This window comes from Microcaecilia unicolor, chromosome 10 (assembly GCF_901765095.1).
Source record: "Microcaecilia unicolor chromosome 10, aMicUni1.1, whole genome shotgun sequence".
Lineage (NCBI taxonomy): Eukaryota > Metazoa > Chordata > Amphibia > Gymnophiona > Siphonopidae > Microcaecilia > Microcaecilia unicolor.
The window spans coordinates 79,697,425-79,716,487 of NC_044040.1; the positions used below are offsets into that span (position 1 = coordinate 79,697,425).

The 19,063-nt window shown below is 49.3% G+C and overlaps 1 protein-coding gene and 1 pseudogene across 1 annotated transcript in view; both read left to right on the forward strand.

Moving 5' to 3' along the window:
• MON2 (MON2 homolog, regulator of endosome-to-Golgi trafficking) overlaps nucleotides 1–19,063 on the forward strand; it is a 461,654-nt gene that overhangs the window by 398,858 nt on the left and 43,733 nt on the right. Inside the window, 1 exon segment of the mRNA XM_030215834.1 lies at nucleotides 17,344–17,404. Within this exon segment, the coding sequence (XP_030071694.1) occupies nucleotides 17,344–17,404 (61 nt within the window).
• Nucleotides 5,268–5,356, forward strand: LOC115479367 (annotated as a pseudogene).

The following is a 19,063-nucleotide window of genomic DNA, read 5'->3' on the forward strand; positions in this document are numbered from 1 at the left end:
AGATAAGAGCACCAAGAAAAAGTATAGAGAAAGAAGGGAAGAGGACCCAAGACAGAACCATATCATGGAAGTAGACATATTCTGGGCAGAGAGTAAAACAGGAGGAGGAGGCAGAGGCAGATACAAGGAGAAGTGTACCAAAGAGGTGATGAGAGTTGGAGTTGAGAGAGTTTGTCAGATGGACATAGTAGTCTTGTTTGGCAAGTGCAAGAGCAGACTGGAATAGAGTCAGCATAAATTACATATGTGTGAGCTGTAGATTGGGCATAAGAGCACAGAAAACAAATTTTGGAGTTAAGCCAAGGATTGAGTTCTGTGTGCCTTACAGAATGGGTAAGGGGGAGGGGCAAGTGTATCCAAAGCAGAGGACATTATAGTGTTGCAAAAAAGAAACTGCATTATTGACAAAATCAGGCAATATAGTGGATGCGAGGCAAGATGACAATAATGTAACTTCATTGCAGAAGATATGCAGGTCAATACTGAGGAGATTTCTGAAGATATTGGTGATGATTGAACAAGTTTATGGGGGAGGGTAGTAAAGTGTAAAAGTTATCAGATGATGGTCCAAGAGAGGGAGAACAGAAGTGGAGAAGTATGAAAGGGAGCATTGGAAGAAAGAAGTATGTCAAGGCAGTGGCCATGCTGGTGAGTAATGGCAGTAGGCATAGTTGGAGGTTAAAGCAAGGAACTGAGGCATAAGAGAGCTGTCATTGGCAGCAAACTTTAAAGTCCACAAGAATGAGGGAAAAGAAAGATGGATCAAGGAACAAGGAGAGCCAGGAGCTGAAAATGGTGAGAAAAAAAGGAGAGGGTTTTGTCAGAGGTTGATAAATAACAACTAGGCAGAGAGGTAGAAGATAAATAGATGGATTGAGAGTCCTCATAGGAAAAATGTAGTGGGACTGAGGTGGGAGTAGAGGTTGAAATTTACTGGAAGGGAGAACAGCAATCTTACCACCATAACCATGGCCTATGGAGTAAGGGGTATAGAAGAAAAAGAACATCTAGCAGTTGAAGCAGAATCCCTAGGAAAAAATAAAGTCTTAGTTAAGTTTTGAAGATGAAGAAAATGAGAGATGAAGAGGTCAGGCATGTAGACAAGCCTGTTGGAAACAGTGATCATTTCACAGGGAGCTTGAAAAAAGAAGAAAAGAGGAAAAAAGGAGAACAGTAAAAATAAAGATTGGAACAATTAAATATGATGGGAATAGTTCTTGTGGAATGCAAGTATTTGATTTGACACCTCCACCAAATAGGAGGATGAGGAGCAGGAAAAAGCTTTTAAACTCAAAAGAAGTGTACTGGCCAAACCACCAGATAGCTGGTGAAATAAAGAATGTAGAAGATGGGTATGGTGGACTTCATGATAGTATTTTACTGCAGGGAATTAAGAATGGGAAAGATAAGCATTAGGATAAAGATGTAGCAGAGTTGTATGAAATAAAGATCATAACCACCATTTTTTGTATGTACATTTTACAATTTTAAGTGTTACTTGGAGATAGCTGTTCATGTGTTAGAGGTTGATACTAGAACTTGTTTCTGATTCTGATGTAAATGGCAAAAACACCCTAGCACAATAATAGTTTATCTACAATTTCAGACCATTTTTCTGTGTTAGGAACAGATTCAAAAGACTGGACATTTTTGTTTGCTCTAATCGCCAGCTAAGAAGGTACTTTTTTTTTTACGATTCAACAGTTTATATTAGGATCAAACAAATCCAACATCCCAAAACTAAACAACTAGTCAAGGTACTTTTTTTTTTTAATACTTCACATAGTTTGAAGGCCTGGTAATATAGCCCTGGACCAAACAAAGCTGAAACCTGCAAGTATTGTATTTATTTATTTGTTATACTGCCATTCAAATGGCACATCATGGTAATTTACAATTAACAGTAGTAAAAAAAAAACACCAGAATCAAAGAAGAGAGACCTACCTTCTGCAGTGTTTCCTCTTGGAAAATTGGAGGCCAGTCTGTGCCACAGATAGCTCTGATTCAAAATAAAATCATTGTATGTTGCTTGCAGGCCCTGCTTCTTTTGTGGCATGGGAAAAAGTACATGCATTATGAATCAACAGTGCTTATTTTTATTTTACACTAGTAAAAGAGGCCCGTTTCCGAGAGAAATTAAACGGGCGCTAGCAAGGTTCCACGCCCCCTCCCTACCTCCCTCCCTCTCTCTCCTCTGAGTTTCAGCCCCCCTCCCCTCCGAGTTCCATGCCCCCCTCTCCTCCCTCCCTCCCTCTCCTCTGAGTTCCATGCCCTCCTCCCTCCTTCTCCTCTGAGTTCCAGGCACCCCTCCCTCTCCTCCGAGTTCCAGGCACCCCTCCCCTTCGAGTTCCAGGACCCCCTGTCCTCCTCCCCTTGGAGTTCCAGGACCGCCCCCTCCCCTTCAAGTTCCAGGACCACTCCCCTCCCCTTCGAGTTCCAGGACCCCCTGACTCCCTCCCCTCCCCTTTGAGTTCCAGGACCCCCCCTCCCCTCCCCTCCCCTCCCCTTTGAGTTCCAGGACCCCCATCCCTCCCCTCCCCTCCGAGTTCCAGGACCCCCTCCCTCCCCTCCCCTCCAAATTCCAGGACCCCCTCCCTCCCCTCCGAGTTCCAGACCCCTGCACCTCCCTCCCTCTCTCTCTCTCCCCTCCGAGTGCAAGCACGACCTGTCCTCCTGCAGCCGCTCGCCTTCCTGCATGCCGGCTGTAATTTAAAAATTCTTACCTCGGAGTCCGGCGCCAGCAGTGAAGGCGAGCGGCACTTGAGACTGCCTTCCCATCTGTCTCAGCTCTCCTTCTGGTCCCGCCCTTCCGGAAACAGGAAATGAGGGCGGGACCAGAGGCAGAGCTGAGACAGATGGAAAGGCAGTCTGAAGTGCTGCTCGCCTTCACTGCTGATACTGGACCCTGAGGTAAGAATTTTTAAATTACAGCCGGCACGCAGGAAGGCGAGGGGCTGCCGGAGGACAGGTCGTGCTTGTACTCGGAGGGGAGAGAGAGAGAGGGGGAGGGAGGCGCGGGGGCGTGGAACTCGGAGGGGAGGGAGGGAGGGAGGGGGTGTCCTGCAACTTGAAGGGGAGGGGGCCTGTAACTCAGAGGGGAGGAGAGGGAGGGAGATAGGGGAGCATGGAACTCAGAGGGGAGGGGGCTGGAACTCAGAAGAGAGGGGGGAGGAGGAGAGGGGGCCTTGAACTCGGAAGGAGGACAGGGGAGGGAGAGGGGTGTTTCTGTACTCACCTCCAACATTCTGTGGCTGGCTGGTGCTGGCTTCCCTTCCCTCTCACTGATCCGCCCTCTGACGTCATCGCCAGGGCGGACCAGTGGGAAGTGTGTTACGAACCCAGGCATCCAGACGGAGGTGCAAATTATTATATAGGATAAGAACAGAAGAATAGTCATGCTGGGTCAGACCAATGGTCCATCTAGCCCAGTATCCTGCTTCCAAGTGGCTAACCCAGGTCACAATTACCTGGCAGAAACCCAATTAGTAGCTCCATTCCATGCTACCAATCCCGGGACAAGCAGTGGCTTCCCCCATGTCCATCTCAATAATAGACTTTGGACGTTTCATCCAGAAACTTGTCCAAACCTATTTTAAACACATAAAGACAAAGGTCATATCAAAGCAATCAGGAACCTTCCACAGAAGAATGAAACATTAACTCCACAGTTTGGTGGTTGTAGCACTTGTTGATATTGTCCACAGTACTGGCAGTTTGAAGTGTTTCATTCTTCTGTGGAAGTCCCTGATGGTTTTGAAGTGAACTTTTTATTAAGCCATCTAAATTAGACTTTGTCGGTACTCCCACCCAAGGCATCAAAAGATCAAAACAGGAGCCGCTTTTCCCAAACAAAATTGCTGGGATGAAAGAGTGTGAAATAACATTAGTCTACAATGCATAAACTGCTGGAGGTGAAAGGTATTTTGAAGAAGAATCAAGATGAAGAAGAGCTGGAAGGATTGAACAATTTAACACTGTTGTCATGGCAGAGAGAAGCAGAGTAGCTGGATAGATGGGATCAGAGAGTAGAGAGAGACATTGGTGTGAGTGAGGAAGAAAGGGGAGATACAGAAACAGACATGAGATGCTGTATTGGAATGACATATGAACATAGAGGGGGTAATGCCTGACAGAGAGGGGGGAATGTGAGAATAGAGAGGCTATGCTGGACACTTGGAGGGAGGGGTATATGGTCACAGGGGAGAGATACTAGACATAGGGGACAATAGGAACTCAAAAGGGAGATACTGGGCATGTGAGGGCATAGGGACACAAGGGGTGATGCTGGACACAGGGGTAGGGGATAGAAGGGTGGTGATGGATGCAGGAATTTGAACATAGTGGAGATACTGGAAAAGGAACTATAGGGACACAGAGATGGGAGATGGATGGTGGACATGGAGAAAGAAGAAATGACAAATAGACAGGAGACCCTGGTAAGTGAATTAAGACAGAAGAAAGCAGAAACCAGAGACTAGAACCAAGCTGATTTGAAAAATAAAATAACCAGACATCAAAAGGTAGAAAAAAAATCATTTTTTTTTTCAATTTTGTGATTAAAATATGTCACATTTGGAATGTACATCTTGCCAGAGCTGGTGTTAGACATGGCTGGAGCCCAGGCCATAAATTTGGGAGGGAACCCCAAAGCCCATCACCAGACTGCACTGCCTTCAGCTTCCATCATGCTTGTGGCTCTCTCTGGCCAGGCCGCCAGGGGACCAAGAGCAATTGCTCTAGTTGCACTCCAACACCATCCCTGGCATGTACTATGTTTATATTTTGCTCAGGAGGAAATGCATTTCTTTCTGTATCTCTGGTATTGTATTACATGCAAGGTTTGGCTTTTTGGGGTTTTGGTTATATTTATGTTTATACATTTTAGTCAATTATTCTATATTTGGCATTTTTATTCCGTGTGTGTGATCGAGGTATTCTGTTAGCATGAATTTTCTATGTAGCCTTCTGTAGTAAGTTTGGTTTGTTTAGTTTTCCCAATAGATGTATTGATATTTTACGGCCCCACTGTAATATGTAGGGCAATGCCTTTTTCATAGATAGGATCCTTCTTTTGGAAGTTAGTGCTGGCATTGTAGATTTGCATTAGGTTATGAGTGACATTTTGTTTTAAAGATTGTTTAATTTACTATATAGCGGCTGTTGAGATTACGGTGAGTTTTATGGGGAAATGTCCTAACTCGGCTCTGTACCCATTGGGGGAGGGACAGGGGGTTCTGTGGATGCAGAATTTATTTGCCTTTAATACTAGACTATACTTTCTGGGATCATTTCTATAGCGTGTGACTGGAAAGATATGTTGAAAAGTGTGTTAGAGACCCGAGGCTCAATGGAGGCGGAAGAGTGCAATCTCTTGTACTTCCCCCTGAAGCCTGCACTGCTACCCTTATTGAAGTTATTGGGAGTGGGGTAGAGCTGGAGCATGGGGTGGGGTATCAGGTGGCAAGTTTTTCAATTTCAAAAAAGTTGGCAACCCTGGTGCCCACCCATCTGACTTGTTGGCCCACCCAAAAATTGCTTTCTGGCTACGCCACTGATATACACATCCAAAGTCTTTAGATCACTGATCCATCTATCAACACAACAAATAATGTCAAAATGTAGACAGTAAATAGTACAAATAAAAAATATATATAATCATAACCATACATTCTCCGAGGACAAGCAGGCTGCTTGTTCTCACGACTGGGTTGACGTCAGCGGCAGCCCCCACCAACCGGAAGAAGCTTCGCGGGACGGTCGGCACGCAGGCCACGCCCACCGCGCATGCGCGGCCGCGACCGCTCCCGCCAGTTACTTTTTTCCCGCGACTGAGAGAGTTGTGCAATTGCCTCTCTCTCTGTTCAGCCGCCGGATTTTCGACCGCGTTTACGCGGATCGTTGCTTGGACCGTTCGGTTCCCTCTCATTTTGTTTGTTTTGTTTAAAAAAGAAAAAAAAAAAAAAAAAAAAGAAATTTTTCGCGCGTGTGGAGCACGCGTTCCCTTTTTCCCTCGCTTACTAGCGGGGACGCCACGTTGCGGCCTAGTGGCCGCTCGGTCGATTGATTTTTTCGTGGTGTGATTTTAGCCACCATTGCCGACTTTGACTTCGCCGACGCGATTTTTTCCGTCGATGTCCTCGAAGGTCCCGAGTGGATTTAAAAAGTGTGGTCGCTGCGGCCGGCCGATCTCGCAGACCGACACCCACGCTTGGTGCCTCCAGTGCCTCGGGCCGGAGCACAATCTCAAGTCGTGCGCTTTGTGTCTCGGTCTCCGGAAACGGACTCAGGTTGCGAGGCAAGTTCTGCGGGACCGTCTTTTTGGAACTTGCGCCGGCCCCTCGACGTCGACCTCGACGGCATCGGTATCGAAGGCCGGTTCTTCGGTACCGGTATCGATGCCCGAGACATCGGCACCGATGGCAGCGACCCCAGGAGAACAGGTCCCGTCGGCCCGCCGGTCCGCCGGTGAGAGTGGGGTTGAGAGGCCGCGTGGGCAGTCGGCCCCGGTCACTCCCTCAGCTCGTGAGCCACGGGACCGAACCCTGTCGGACCCGGTACCTCGAGACCGAGGGGGATCGACCTCCTCCTCCTCCATGCCCTCCGGCGCCGGTGACGTGCACCGGAAAAAAGATAAGAAGCGCCGTCACCGGGAGCCCTCGGTGCACCCTGAAGAGGAGTCGACGCCGAAGCGTCATCGCAGAGAGGAGAGATCTCCGTCGGTGGTGGAGGTACCGACGCGTCGGGGTTCCGGCACCTCGGTGCCGTCTCCTGGCCCCCAGCAGCTTCTGGCACCGACACCCTTACCGGCCCCACCGCCTTTCCCGGCAGCGGGCCTGGACGAGTGCCTCAGAGCCATCCTTCCGGGGATCCTGGAAGGGCTGATGCGCCAGGCTGTGCCGGCGCCGGGGGTGCTTGCGCCCTCGGCGCCGATGACTGTGGCGCCGGCGAGCTCTAGCCCGGCGCCGGGGCTGTCGACACCGCCGCCGCTTGCGGTGCCGGTCTCGACCGCCACGCAGGTGGAGTCCCCGTCGACGTCGATGGAGGGAGCTCCGTCCCCGCCGGCGCGGGAGTCCACCGCTCGACGACACCGAGACCTCGGTGCCTCGACGTCGAGCTGGGCCCGGTACAGGACTCAGCTACATGAGCTAATGTCCGATACCGAGGATGAGGACTCGTGGGGGGAAGAGGAGGACCCTAGATATTTCTCCTCAGAGGAGTCTACGGGCCTTCCCTCGGACCCCACGCCTTCACCGGAGAGGAAGCTCTCACCTCCTGAGAGTCTCTCCTTTGCCTCTTTTGTGCGGGATATGTCTATAAGCATTCCCTTCCCCGTGGTCTCTGTGGAGGAGCCGAGGGCCGAGATGCTCGAGGTCCTCGACTATCCATCACCACCTAGAGAGTCCTCCACGGTACCGCTGCACAATGTCCTGAAGGAGACGCTGCTTCGGAACTGGGTGCGACCACTAACTAACCCCACCATTCCCAAGAAAGCAGAGTCCCAGTACAGGATCCACTCTGACCCAGAGCTCATGCGGCCCCAGTTGCCCCATGACTCAGCGGTCGTGGATTCTGCTCTCAAGAGAGCACGGAGTTCGAGGGATACCGCCTCGGCGCCCCCGGGGCGGGAGTCTCGCACTCTGGACTCATTTGGGAGGAAGGCCTACCAATCCTCCATGCTCGTGACCCGCATCCAATCTTACCTGCTCTATATGAGCATCCACATGCGGACCAATGTGCAACAGCTGGCGGACCTGGTCGATAAGCTCCCGCCGGAGCAGTCCAGGCCTTATCAGGAGGTGGTCAGGCAGCTGAAGGCGTGCAGAAAGTTCCTGTCCAGGGGGATTTTTGACACCTGTGACGTGGCATCTCGTGCTGCGGCCCAAGGTATAGTGATGCGCAGGCTCTCATGGCTGCGTGCCTCTGACCTGGACAACCGCACCCAGCAGAGACTGGCTGACGTCCCTTGCCGGGGGGATAATATTTTTGGCGAGAAGGTCGAGCAGATGGTTGACCAACTGCATCAGCGGGAAACCGCTCTCGACAAGCTCTCCCACCGGGCGCCTTCAGCACCCGCCCCCGCGGGCGGGCGTTTTTCCCGGGCTCGGCAGGCTGCACCCTACTCTTTTGCGAAGCGTAGGTACAACCAGCCGGCCCGAAGGCCTCGTCAGGCACAGGGACAGCCCCAGCGCGCTCGTTCCCGTCAACAGCGTGCGCCTAAGCAGCCCCCTGCGCCTCCACAGCAAAAGCCGGGGACGGGCTTTTGACTGGATCCATGGGAACATAGCCGCCCTACAAGTGTCCGTACCGGACGACCTGCCGGTCGGAGGGAGGTTAAAATTCTTTCACCAAAGGTGGCCTCTCATAACCTCCGACCAGTGGGTTCTCCAAATAGTGCGGTACGGATACGCCCTGAATTTGGCCTCCCTGCCTCCAAATTGTCCTCCGGGAGCTCAGTCTTTCAGCTCCCATCACAAGCAGGTACTTGCAGAGGAACTCTCCGCCCTTCTCAGCGCCAATGCGGTCGAGCCCGTACCACCCGGGCAGGAAGGGCAGGGATTCTATTCCAGGTACTTCCTTGTGGAAAAGAAAACAGGGGGGATGCGTCCCATCCTAGACCTGAGAGGCCTGAACAAATTCCTGGTCAAAGAAAAGTTCAGGATGCTTTCCTTGGGCACCCTTCTGCCAATGATTCAGAAAAAACGATTGGCTATGTTCCCTGGATTTAAAGGACGCATACACTCACATCCCGATACTGCCAGCTCACAGACAGTATCTCAGATTCCGCCTGGGCGCACGGCACTTTCAGTATTGTGTGCTGCCCTTTGGGCTCGCCTCTGCCCCACGAGTGTTTACAAAGTGCCTCGTGGTGGTAGCGGCCTACCTACGCAAGCTGGGAGTGCACGTGTTCCCATATCTCGACGATTGGCTGGTCAAGAACACCTCGGAGGCAGGAGCCCTCCGGTCCATGCAGTGCACTATTCAACTTCTGGAGCTGCTGGGGTTTGTGATAAATCACCCAAAGTCCCATCTCCAGCCAACTCAGTCTCTGGAATTCATAGGAGCGCTGCTGAATTCCCAGATGGCTCAGGCCTACCTTCCCGAAGCAAGGGCCACCAATCTCTTGGCCCTGGCTTCGCAGACCAGAGCGTCTCAGCAGATCACAGCTCGGCAGATGTTGAGACTTCTGGGTCATATGGCCTCCACAGTTCATGTGACTCCCATGGCTCGTCTTCATATGAGATCTGCTCAATGGACCCTAGCTTCCCAGTGGTTCCAAGCCACCGGGAATCTAGAGGATGTCATCCGCCTCTCCACCAGTTGCCGCACTTCACTGCTCTGGTGGACCATACGGACCAATTTGACCCTGGGACATCCATTCCAAATTCCGCAGCCCACGAAAGTGCTGACGACGGATGCATCTCGCCTGGGATGGGGAGCCCATGTCGATGGGCTTCACACCCAGGGTCTGTGGTCCCTCCAGGAAAAGGATCTGCAGATCAACCTCCTGGAGCTCCGAGCGATCTGGAACGCACTGAAGGCTTTCAGAGATCGGCTGTCCTGCCAAATTATCCAAATTCGGACAGACAATCAGGTTGCAATGTATTACGTCAACAAGCAGGGGGGCACCGGATCTCGCCCCCTGTGTCAGGAAGCCGTCGGTATGTGGCGTTGGGCGTGTCGGTTCGGCATGCTTCTCCAAGCCACGTACCTGGCAGGCGTAAACAACAGTCTGGCCGACAGACTGAGCAGAGTCATGCAACCGCACGAGTGGTCGCTCCATTCCCGAGTGGTACGCAAGATCTTCCGAGAGTGGGGCACCCCCTCGGTGGATCTTTTCGCCTCTCAGACCAACCACAAGCTGCCTCTGTTCTGTTCCAGACTTCAGACACACGGCAGGCTAGCGTCAGATGCCTTTCTCCTTCATTGGGGGACCGGCCTCCTGTATGCTTATCCTCCCATACCTTTGGTGGGGAAGACCTTACTGAAGCTCAAGCAAGACCGCGGCACCATGATTCTGATAGCGCCCTTTTGGCCCCGTCAGATCTGGTTCCCTCTTCTTCTGGAGTTGTCCTCCGAAGAACCGTGGAGATTGGAGTGTTTTCCGACTCTCATTTCGCAGAACGACGGAGCGTTGCTGCACCCCAACCTTCAATCCCTGGCTCTCACGGCCTGGATGTTGAGGGCGTAGACTTCGCTGCGTTGGGTCTGTCTGAGGGTGTCTCCCGGGTCTTGCTTGCCTCTAGGAAGGATTCCACTAAAAAGAGTTACTTTTTCAAGTGGAGGAGGTTTGTCGTTTGGTGTGAGAGCAAGGCTCTAGAACCTCGTTCTTGCCCTGCACAGAACCTGCTTGAATACCTTCTGCACTTATCAGAGTCTGGCCTCAAGACCAACTCAGTAAGGAATCACCTTAGTGCGATTAGTGCTTACCATTATCGTGTGGAAGGTAAAGCCATCTCTGGAGAGCCTTTAGTCGTTCGATTCATGAGAGGCTTGCTTTTGTCAAAGCCCCCTATCAAGCCTCCTACAGTGTCATGGGATCTCAACGTCGTCCTCACCCAGCTGATGAAACCTCCTTTTGAGCCACTGAATACCTGCCATCTGAAGTACTTGACCTGGAAGGTCATTTTCTTGGTGGCAGTTACTTCAGCTCGTAGGGTCAGTGAGCTTCAAGCCCTAGTAGCTCATGCTCCATATACTAAATTTCATCACAACAGAGTAGTGCTCCGCACTCACCCAAAGTTCCTGCCGAAGGTGGTGTCGGAGTTCCATCTTAACCAGTCAATTGTCTTGCCAACATTCTTCCCCAGGCCGCATACCCGCCCTGCTGAACGTCAGTTGCACACATTGGACTGCAAGAGAGCATTGGCCTTCTACTTGGAGCGGACACAGCCCAACAGACAGTCCGCCCAATTGTTTATTTCTTTCGACCCTAACAGGCTAGGGGTCGCTGTCGGGAAACGCACCATCTCCAATTGGCTAGCAGATTGCATTTCCTTCACTTACGCCCAGGCTGGGCTGACTCTTGAGGGTCATGTCACGGCTCATAGTGTCAGAGCCATGGCAGCGTCGGTGGCCCACTTGAAGTCAGCCACTATTGAAGAGATCTGCAAGGCTGCGACGTGGTCATCTGTCCACACATTCACATCTCATTACTGCCTCCAGCAGGATACCCGACGCGACAGTCGGTTCGGGCAGTCGGTGCTGCAGAATCTGTTTGGGGTGTAAATCCAACTCCACCCTCCAGGACCCGAATTTATTCTGGTCAGGCTGCACTCTCAGTTAGTTGTTCTTCGTAGGTCAATTTCTGTTGTACCCTCGCCGTTGCGAGGTTCAATTGACCTGGGTTATTGTTTTGAGTGAGCCTGAGAGCTAGGGATACCCCAGTCGTGAGAACAAGCAGCCTGCTTGTCCTCGGAGAAAGGGTATGATACATACCTGTAGCAGTTGTTCTCCGAGGACAGCAGGCTGATTGTTCTCACCTACCCTCCCTCCTCCCCTTTGGAGTTGTGTGTTTCATATTTTATTGCTTGTCATTCAACTGGCGGGAGCGGTCGCGCACGGGCGGGAAGGCGGCCGCGCATGCGCGGTGGGCGTGGCCTGCGTGCCGACCGTCCCGCGAAGCTTCTTCCGGTTGGTGGGGGCTGCCGCGGACGTCAACCCAGTCGTGAGAACAATCAGCCTGCTGTCCTCGGAGAACAACTGCTACAGGTATGTATCATACCCTTATCCAAATATTAGCAATACCACATTCTGGATGTTCAAGGAATAATTCAGTTATTTAAAGTCCGTTGCACTAAAACTCATTTTAAACAACTGGAGAGAGAGCACCCTTTTGAACATAATTATGTGGTAGAATCAGAGTTTTCTAATGACCAGACTGATGTAAGCAAAAACTTTTCTTTAGTACAAAAAATTTCCGTTAAATTACCCTGTAAATGATAAGCAATATTACACAAGAGCCATATTGGCACACATCGGCATGTACATATGAATGCTGCTAGCCTTTAACAGACACCACCTTCTTGGACTAAACGTCACACATACACTTTCCTTCTCATTCACACTTTTTATATATATGCACCATCATACGACCCTCAGGGGGAGGAATGCTGGCTTCGGCCTAACCCCTGATAAGCCTTTCCTCAGCTGAGAGGTGCCCACCTCTACCACCGGCTGCCTTTCAGGTGCTGTGGAGGACTTGCAGCTCATCTGCATATCCTTACAGCCTTCTCCGGGGTGACACCCAGGTCCACCCCGATCCACTCAGGGCCTCCGCTCTAGGTGCCCAGCGCTCCCACCAGGTGCTGTGGAGGACTTGCAGCCCTTCTGCATTTCCTCACAGCTGTATCCGGGGTGACTCCAGTTCCACCCCGATCTTCCCAGGGCCTTCTCTCCAAGTGCACAGAGTTTCCAGGTGCTTTTTGGCTAGGATCAGGCGACCCTCAGGGGGAGGAATGCTGGCTTCGGCCTAACCCCTGGTAAGCCTTTCCTCAGCTGAGAGGTGCCCACCTCTACCACCGGCTGCCTTTCAGGTGCTGTGGAGAACTTGCAGCTCATCTGCATATCCTTACAGCCTTCTCCGGGGTGACACCCAGGTCCACTCCGATCCACTCAGGGCCTCCGCTCTAGGGCATTTTTCTCTTTGTATCTAATCTTTTTCCAGTTGCTAAAGTACCTTAATCGTTTATGGCCCCTATTCACATTCTCTTCCTAGCTCTGTCCCTTCCTAATCTTTTCCCTCACCCCCTACCTCTCTCCGCTACAGGAACTCACTTCCCATCCATTGACTTCATCACCTCACCTTCTCTCCTACCCTCTTCCTCCCTCTTGGCTTTTAATCTCCGTCTCTTTCTTCCCTCCATCTTGCCTTCCCCATTCCACCTAAATACCTCTCGCCTTCGATGCCTTCGTGGCCACACCTCTCCTACTCTCCTCCGCTCTCTTTTACTCCTTCTCTTACTCTCAGCTGGTGACATCAATCCCAACCCTGGCCCTCCTCACCAACTATTATCCAAACTCTACAGATCTCACCGTGACCTCTCTAACCTCATCTCTATTCCTCTACTCCCCTCCTCTTCTCTGCCCTTCTCTTGCGCCCTATGGAATGCCCGCTCTATCTGTAACAAACTCGCCTATATCCAGGACCTCTTTATCTCGCGTCACCTCCATCTGCTCGCCATAACAGAAACCTGGCTCTGCCCTGATGACTCTGCTTCAGTCGCAGCCCTGTGCCATGGCGGTTATCTATTTTCACATACTCCTCGCCCTGCTGGCCGTGGGGGCGGTGTTGGACTACTTCTCTCTCCCTCCTCCAGATTTCAACCCCTTCTTCTACCTGAATCTCACTGTTTTTCCTCCTTTGAAGTCCACTCTATCCGCCTTTTCTCTCCTCTGCCTCTTCGAATAGTGGTCATTTATTGTCCCCCTGATAAGTCCCTTTCATCCTTTCTCAGTGACTTTGACGCCTGGCTTGCCTTCTTCCATGATCCTTCCTCCCCCTCTCTCATCCTTAGTGACTTTAATATTCCTGCTAATGATCCTTCCAACTCTTATATTTCCAAGTTACTCGCTTTAACGTCGTCCTTTAATCTCCAACTATGCTCCACCTCCCCCACTCATCAAAATGGTCACTGTCTTGATCTCATCTTCTCCTCCAACTGTTCACCTTCTAGTTTCCTTGCCTCTGATCATCCCTCCTCTGATCACCATCTTATAACTTTCACACTTAAATCTCCTCCCTCCCAGTCCTGTCCTATCCTATCTAATTTATCTAGGAATCTTCACGATATTGACCCTTCATCTCTATCCTCCCATGTTTCAAACCTCCTCTCTACTGTGGCACCATCCACGTCTGTCAACGAGGCTGTTTCTTCTTACAACAATACTCTATCCTCTGCCTTAGACACTCTTGCACCTTTTGATGACCCGCCCTGTAAGGCGTACAAAACCCCAACCTTGGCTGACTTCTAATATCCGCTACCTACGTTCCTGTACCCGCTCCGCCGAACGCCTCTGGCGGAAATCTCGGGCCCTTGCTGATTTCTTACACTTTAAGTTCATGCTGACCTCCTTCCAATCTGCTCTTTTACGTGCCAAACAGGATTATTATATCCAACTGACCAACTCTCTTGGCTCTAATCCTCGACTTCTCTTCACCACATTGAACTCTCTCCTCAAGGTGCCCCCTCCTCCAACTCCCCCCTCATTATCTCCTCAGACCCTTGCTGAATTCTTTCACAACAAGGTTCAAAAGATAAACCTTGCTTTCTCTACCTCACCAGCTCTCCCTCCACTAGTCCGTTCCCCTCTCTCTCCTTCCCCTCATTCCCTTTCCTCCTTTCCTGAAGTTACTATTGAGGAAACTACACTTCTCCTTTCTTCCTCAAAATGTACCACCTGTTCCTCTGATCCCATTCCCACCCACCTTCTTAATGCCATCTCTCCTACTCTTATTCCTTTTATCTGTCACATTCTCAACCTCTCACTTTCCACTGCGACTGTCCCTGCTGCCTTTAAACATGCTGTGGTCATACCTCTCCTTAAGAAGCCTTCACTTGACCCTACTTGTCCCTCTAATTACCGACCCATCTCCCTCCTTCCTTTTCTCTCCAAATTACTTGAGCGTGCTGTTCACCGCCGCTGCCTTGATTTTCTCTCCTCACATGCTATTCTTGACCCACTACAATCTGGTTTTCGCCCTCTCCACTCAACCGAAACTGCACTTACTAAAGTCTCCAATGACCTATTACTGGCTAAATCCAGAGGTCAATATTCCATCCTCATTCTTCTTGATCTTTCCGCTGCTTTTGACACTGTCGATCACAGCATACTTCTCGATACCCTGTCCTCACTTGGATTCCAGGACTCTGTCCTTTCCTGGTTCTCTTCCTACCTCTCCCTCCGCACCTTTAGTGTTCACTCTGGTGGATCCTCTTCTACCTCTATCCCTCTGCCTGTCGGCGTACCTCAGGGTTCTGTTCTTGGTCCCCTCCTCTTTTCTATCTACACTTCTTCCCTTGGTTCATTAATCTCATCCCATGGCTTTTCCTACCACCTCTATGCTGATGACTCCCAAATCTACCTTTCTACCCCTGATATCTCACCTTGCATCCAAACCAAAGTTTCAGCGTGCTTGTCTGACATTGCTGCCTGGATGTCTCAACGCCACCTGAAATTAAATATGACCAAAACAGAGCTTCTCATTTTCCCCCCCAAACCCACCTCCCCACTCCCCCCGTTTTCTATTTCTGTTGATGGCTCTCTCATTCTCCCTGTCTCCTCAGCTCGAAACCTTGGGGTCATCTTTGACTCTTCTCTCTCCTTCTCTGCTCATATCCAGCAGACCGCCAAGACCTGTCGTTTCTTTCTTTACAACATCCGTAAAATCCCCCCCTTTCTTTCCGAGCACTCTACCAAAACCCTCATCCACACCCTTGTCACCTCTCGTTTAGACTACTGCAATCTGCTTCTTGCTGGCCTCCCACTTAGTCACCTCTCCCCTCTCCAGTCGGTTCAAAACTCTGCTGCCCGTCTCATCTTCCGCCAGGGTCGCTTTACTCATACTACCCCTCTCCTCAAGACCCTTCACTGGCTCCCTATCCGTTTTCGCATCCTGTTCAAACTTCTTCTACTAACCTATAAATGTATTCACTCTGCTGCTCCCCAGTATCTCTCCACACTCGTCCTTCCCTACACCCCTTCCCGTGCACTCCGCTCCATGGATAAATCCTTCTTATCTGTTCCCTTCTCCACTACTGCCAACTCCAGACTTCGCGCCTTCTGTCTCGCTGCACCCTACGCCTGGAATAAACTTCCTGAGCCCCTACGTCTTGCCCCATCCTTGGCCACCTTTAAATCTAGACTGAAAGCCCACCTCTTTAACATTGCTTTTGACTCGTAACCACTCGCCTCCACCTACCCTCCTCTCTTCCTTCCCGTTCACATTAATTGATTTGATTTGCTTACTTTATTTATTTTTTGTCTATTAGATTGTAAGCTCTTTGAGCAGGGACTGTCTTCTATGTTTGTGCAGCGCTGCGTACGCCTTGTAGCGCTATAGAAATGCTAAATAGTAGTAGTAGTAGTAATTTTCACATCCACACACTCATGGTTCTCACAACCTCACATGCACATCCTGCCAACATACTCTCCTTGTGCTTGCACACCCTCATCCCTATATACTTATCCTAAAATACTTTTGATCAGTTCACACTTACACCCCCACATCCCTATACACACACTTTGTCACACACCCCTTTCAAAACCCCTCCAGACATACACAAGTGATAAAAAAATTTGTGCATACCATACTACACAAACTACACATATACAACACATCTTTACACACCACAGGCTGCTCAAAGAGCTTACAATCTGCTTACAATCTGCAGGCAGTGGTACAGTCAGTTGGCAACAGAGCTGTGTGGTGTTTGGGTTGACAAAGGGGAGGCCATGTGACATGGTTCCCCTTATGCTGCACTGCTTCAAAATGGTGTGCACTGGGACATTGGCAGCATGTGCACATGCATATGTGCAGCAGCTTAGAGGAAACTATGGACAGAATGTAATATGTGCCATGTTGAGAGTAGCAGCTGAAAAAGAGAGTTTCAGTAAGTGTTATCAACACTGAGTGCCATTAGATTATTTGTTACCCATTAATACAAGTATTTTCAATAATAAAGTTGTATATCACAATCACAGCTTAATCAGTTTTTCTGTGACTAACATAATGTGACCAACTGAATGAAGAAATTTAAATAAAAAACATACTCTGAAATAAGGAAGACAAATGCACAGTTTTCAAAAACTTCTTGGTGAAGATGGTCTTATAAAGATTACAATGAGTAGATAAGTTACATTTTCTTGATTGAGCAGTACAGAGAGAAAGGGATGAACTGATCAGATAGGAAGCTCAGAAGAGACAAGAAGTTGGCAGCACCTATGAAAACCTTTCTCTGATGTTCACGAAATACAGTACAAACTGTGTATATACTTTTTTGTTCCTCTGCCCTGAGGTTAGTGTGTAGAGAACTAGCAACTCCCATATAGAAATTTGGTTTATATTTCTGTTTTTATGCTCTTAGATTTGTTTTCCATTTGCCTGTTGTCATCCTATTTTTATGATTTATGGGTTTGTTTTTCCAAGAAGCTGCTTGATTTTCCTTAATTATTTTTTGAAGCATGCTATTTAGGTATTTTTTTCTAGTTCTGCTGTACTAATAGGTATACACGAACATCATACATACAGTGATATTTTTTTGAAATTCATCAGTTCCCTACTATATATCATTCTTCTTCCTGTTTTTCAGAGTAACAGTCTGATGTTTTATATTTCTTTCCAGCACACCTCCAGACAATCTCTCAATTCAGGAATTTCAAAGAAATGAAAATATTGATATTGAGGTGAGAAGGTTGTACTTTCTGTATCATATGAATGGTGTCATTCGTAAAGTCAGTAAATTCAAACAAACAATTGCCATTGCTATCATAATTGTGTAAAAATTACAAAACTTGAAGTAGGCTTAAAACAGCTGTGTTGATGCTTATTAACACAATATTTATTGCAACACTAATGGCTGATGTTAAGGGCATGCAAATGAGGCACTCTATAAAGTTTATGTTAAATAGTTTTGCATTTTGGTAATGTTAAAACTATCACAAACATATTTATGCATGCACATTTGCAGCATTGTTATTACACAGAAATCTAGCTTGCATTCACTAACAGCACTTTAATACATGATAACTCTTGCTTCTGGTTACTCTTTAGTTGTGCATTCCTTAGCGTCCTTCTGCAGCAGTCTGCACTATCCCTTTCCTGTTGCAGATGGAGATAGAGAAACTGATTTCTTCCAGCGACCTCACTGGTATAAGGGCTGGTGGTCTCGGGAAAACTGCAGTATTTTGTCTACCTCTGGCAGATGGTAGGTTATGTGGGCTGGTGCAGCTGGTCCCAAGTCTAGCTGACAACCATTCAGGTTAAGACCACATCACTTAGTAGTGTCCAAAGGTCTTGCTTTCAAGGCTTCAGTCCAAGGACTTGCCTTGGTAGAGTGCAGAACTATTGCCATGGGCAATACGTTGCTGTGGCACTTGACTCTATCCCCTCGGATCCTTACTGTCAGGGATTGTGAGTCCCCATCCCCCATCTTCTGCCCCTCATATCTCTTCGGGGTCCCCCTCCCTCCCCAGGAGCTCTGCAGTTCCAGGCAGCTTTCTAACAACAACAAAAATCTGGCCGGGCTGCCTGGTTTAGACTTACTGCCCTGTTGTCAAGGGAATAAAGATAGGGAAGAAAAAAAAAAAGTAAAACAGTCTATGTGACTTTTAAAAATAAAAATTTATACCCGAGAGCGGTGGGAGGGGGGTGCAGCAGGAGTATGGTGAATGCTGGACCATGGTTTAGGCCAAGTGTGAGGTTCAGGCTCCTTGTGCATGCCAGCAGGTTGTTGCTGCTCTGCCTGAAGGAATGTGATGGGTTCATTTCCAACGTTATAAAAAAAACCTAGGGGCTCACCCAGGAGGATTTCCAGGCTGTTTCTGTTTTAACATCAGGACTGGCAATCCTGATGCCTTTGGCGGGAAGGGCAGCCATGTTAGCTCCTGCTGCAGTTTCTGTGCAGCAGGAACAGTCGCAGCCTCTATTGGGTCTTGAGGGTGTGGGGGAGCCTGTAGTCTTTCACCCACCCAGTGGTCCCCCATTGGAGCTCTTAGGGAGGCCTCTAGCACTGATTGGCTGCTGCTGTGGGCATATGTTTTTTTAATCCCTTAAGTGGTGTTGAACCATAAATAAAGGTTTTATCCTCAGATTGTTTCTGACCTTCGGCTGTACCCTCTCCCGTCAGAGGAGATGGAGAGGTATTGGTGGTTCCCAAAAGAGGATGCTCTGGTCATGATTGTGACCAAGAAGACCACCATCCCATAGAGTGGTGTTTGGCCTCAACGAGATGCACAAAAAAAAGTGGAGGAGCAGCTCAATCAGTCCTTCTACTCCATTGCTATGTGCATTCAGGCCATTATATGTGTGGTCCACATGGCAAGGGTGATGTTGCATTGGTTGCA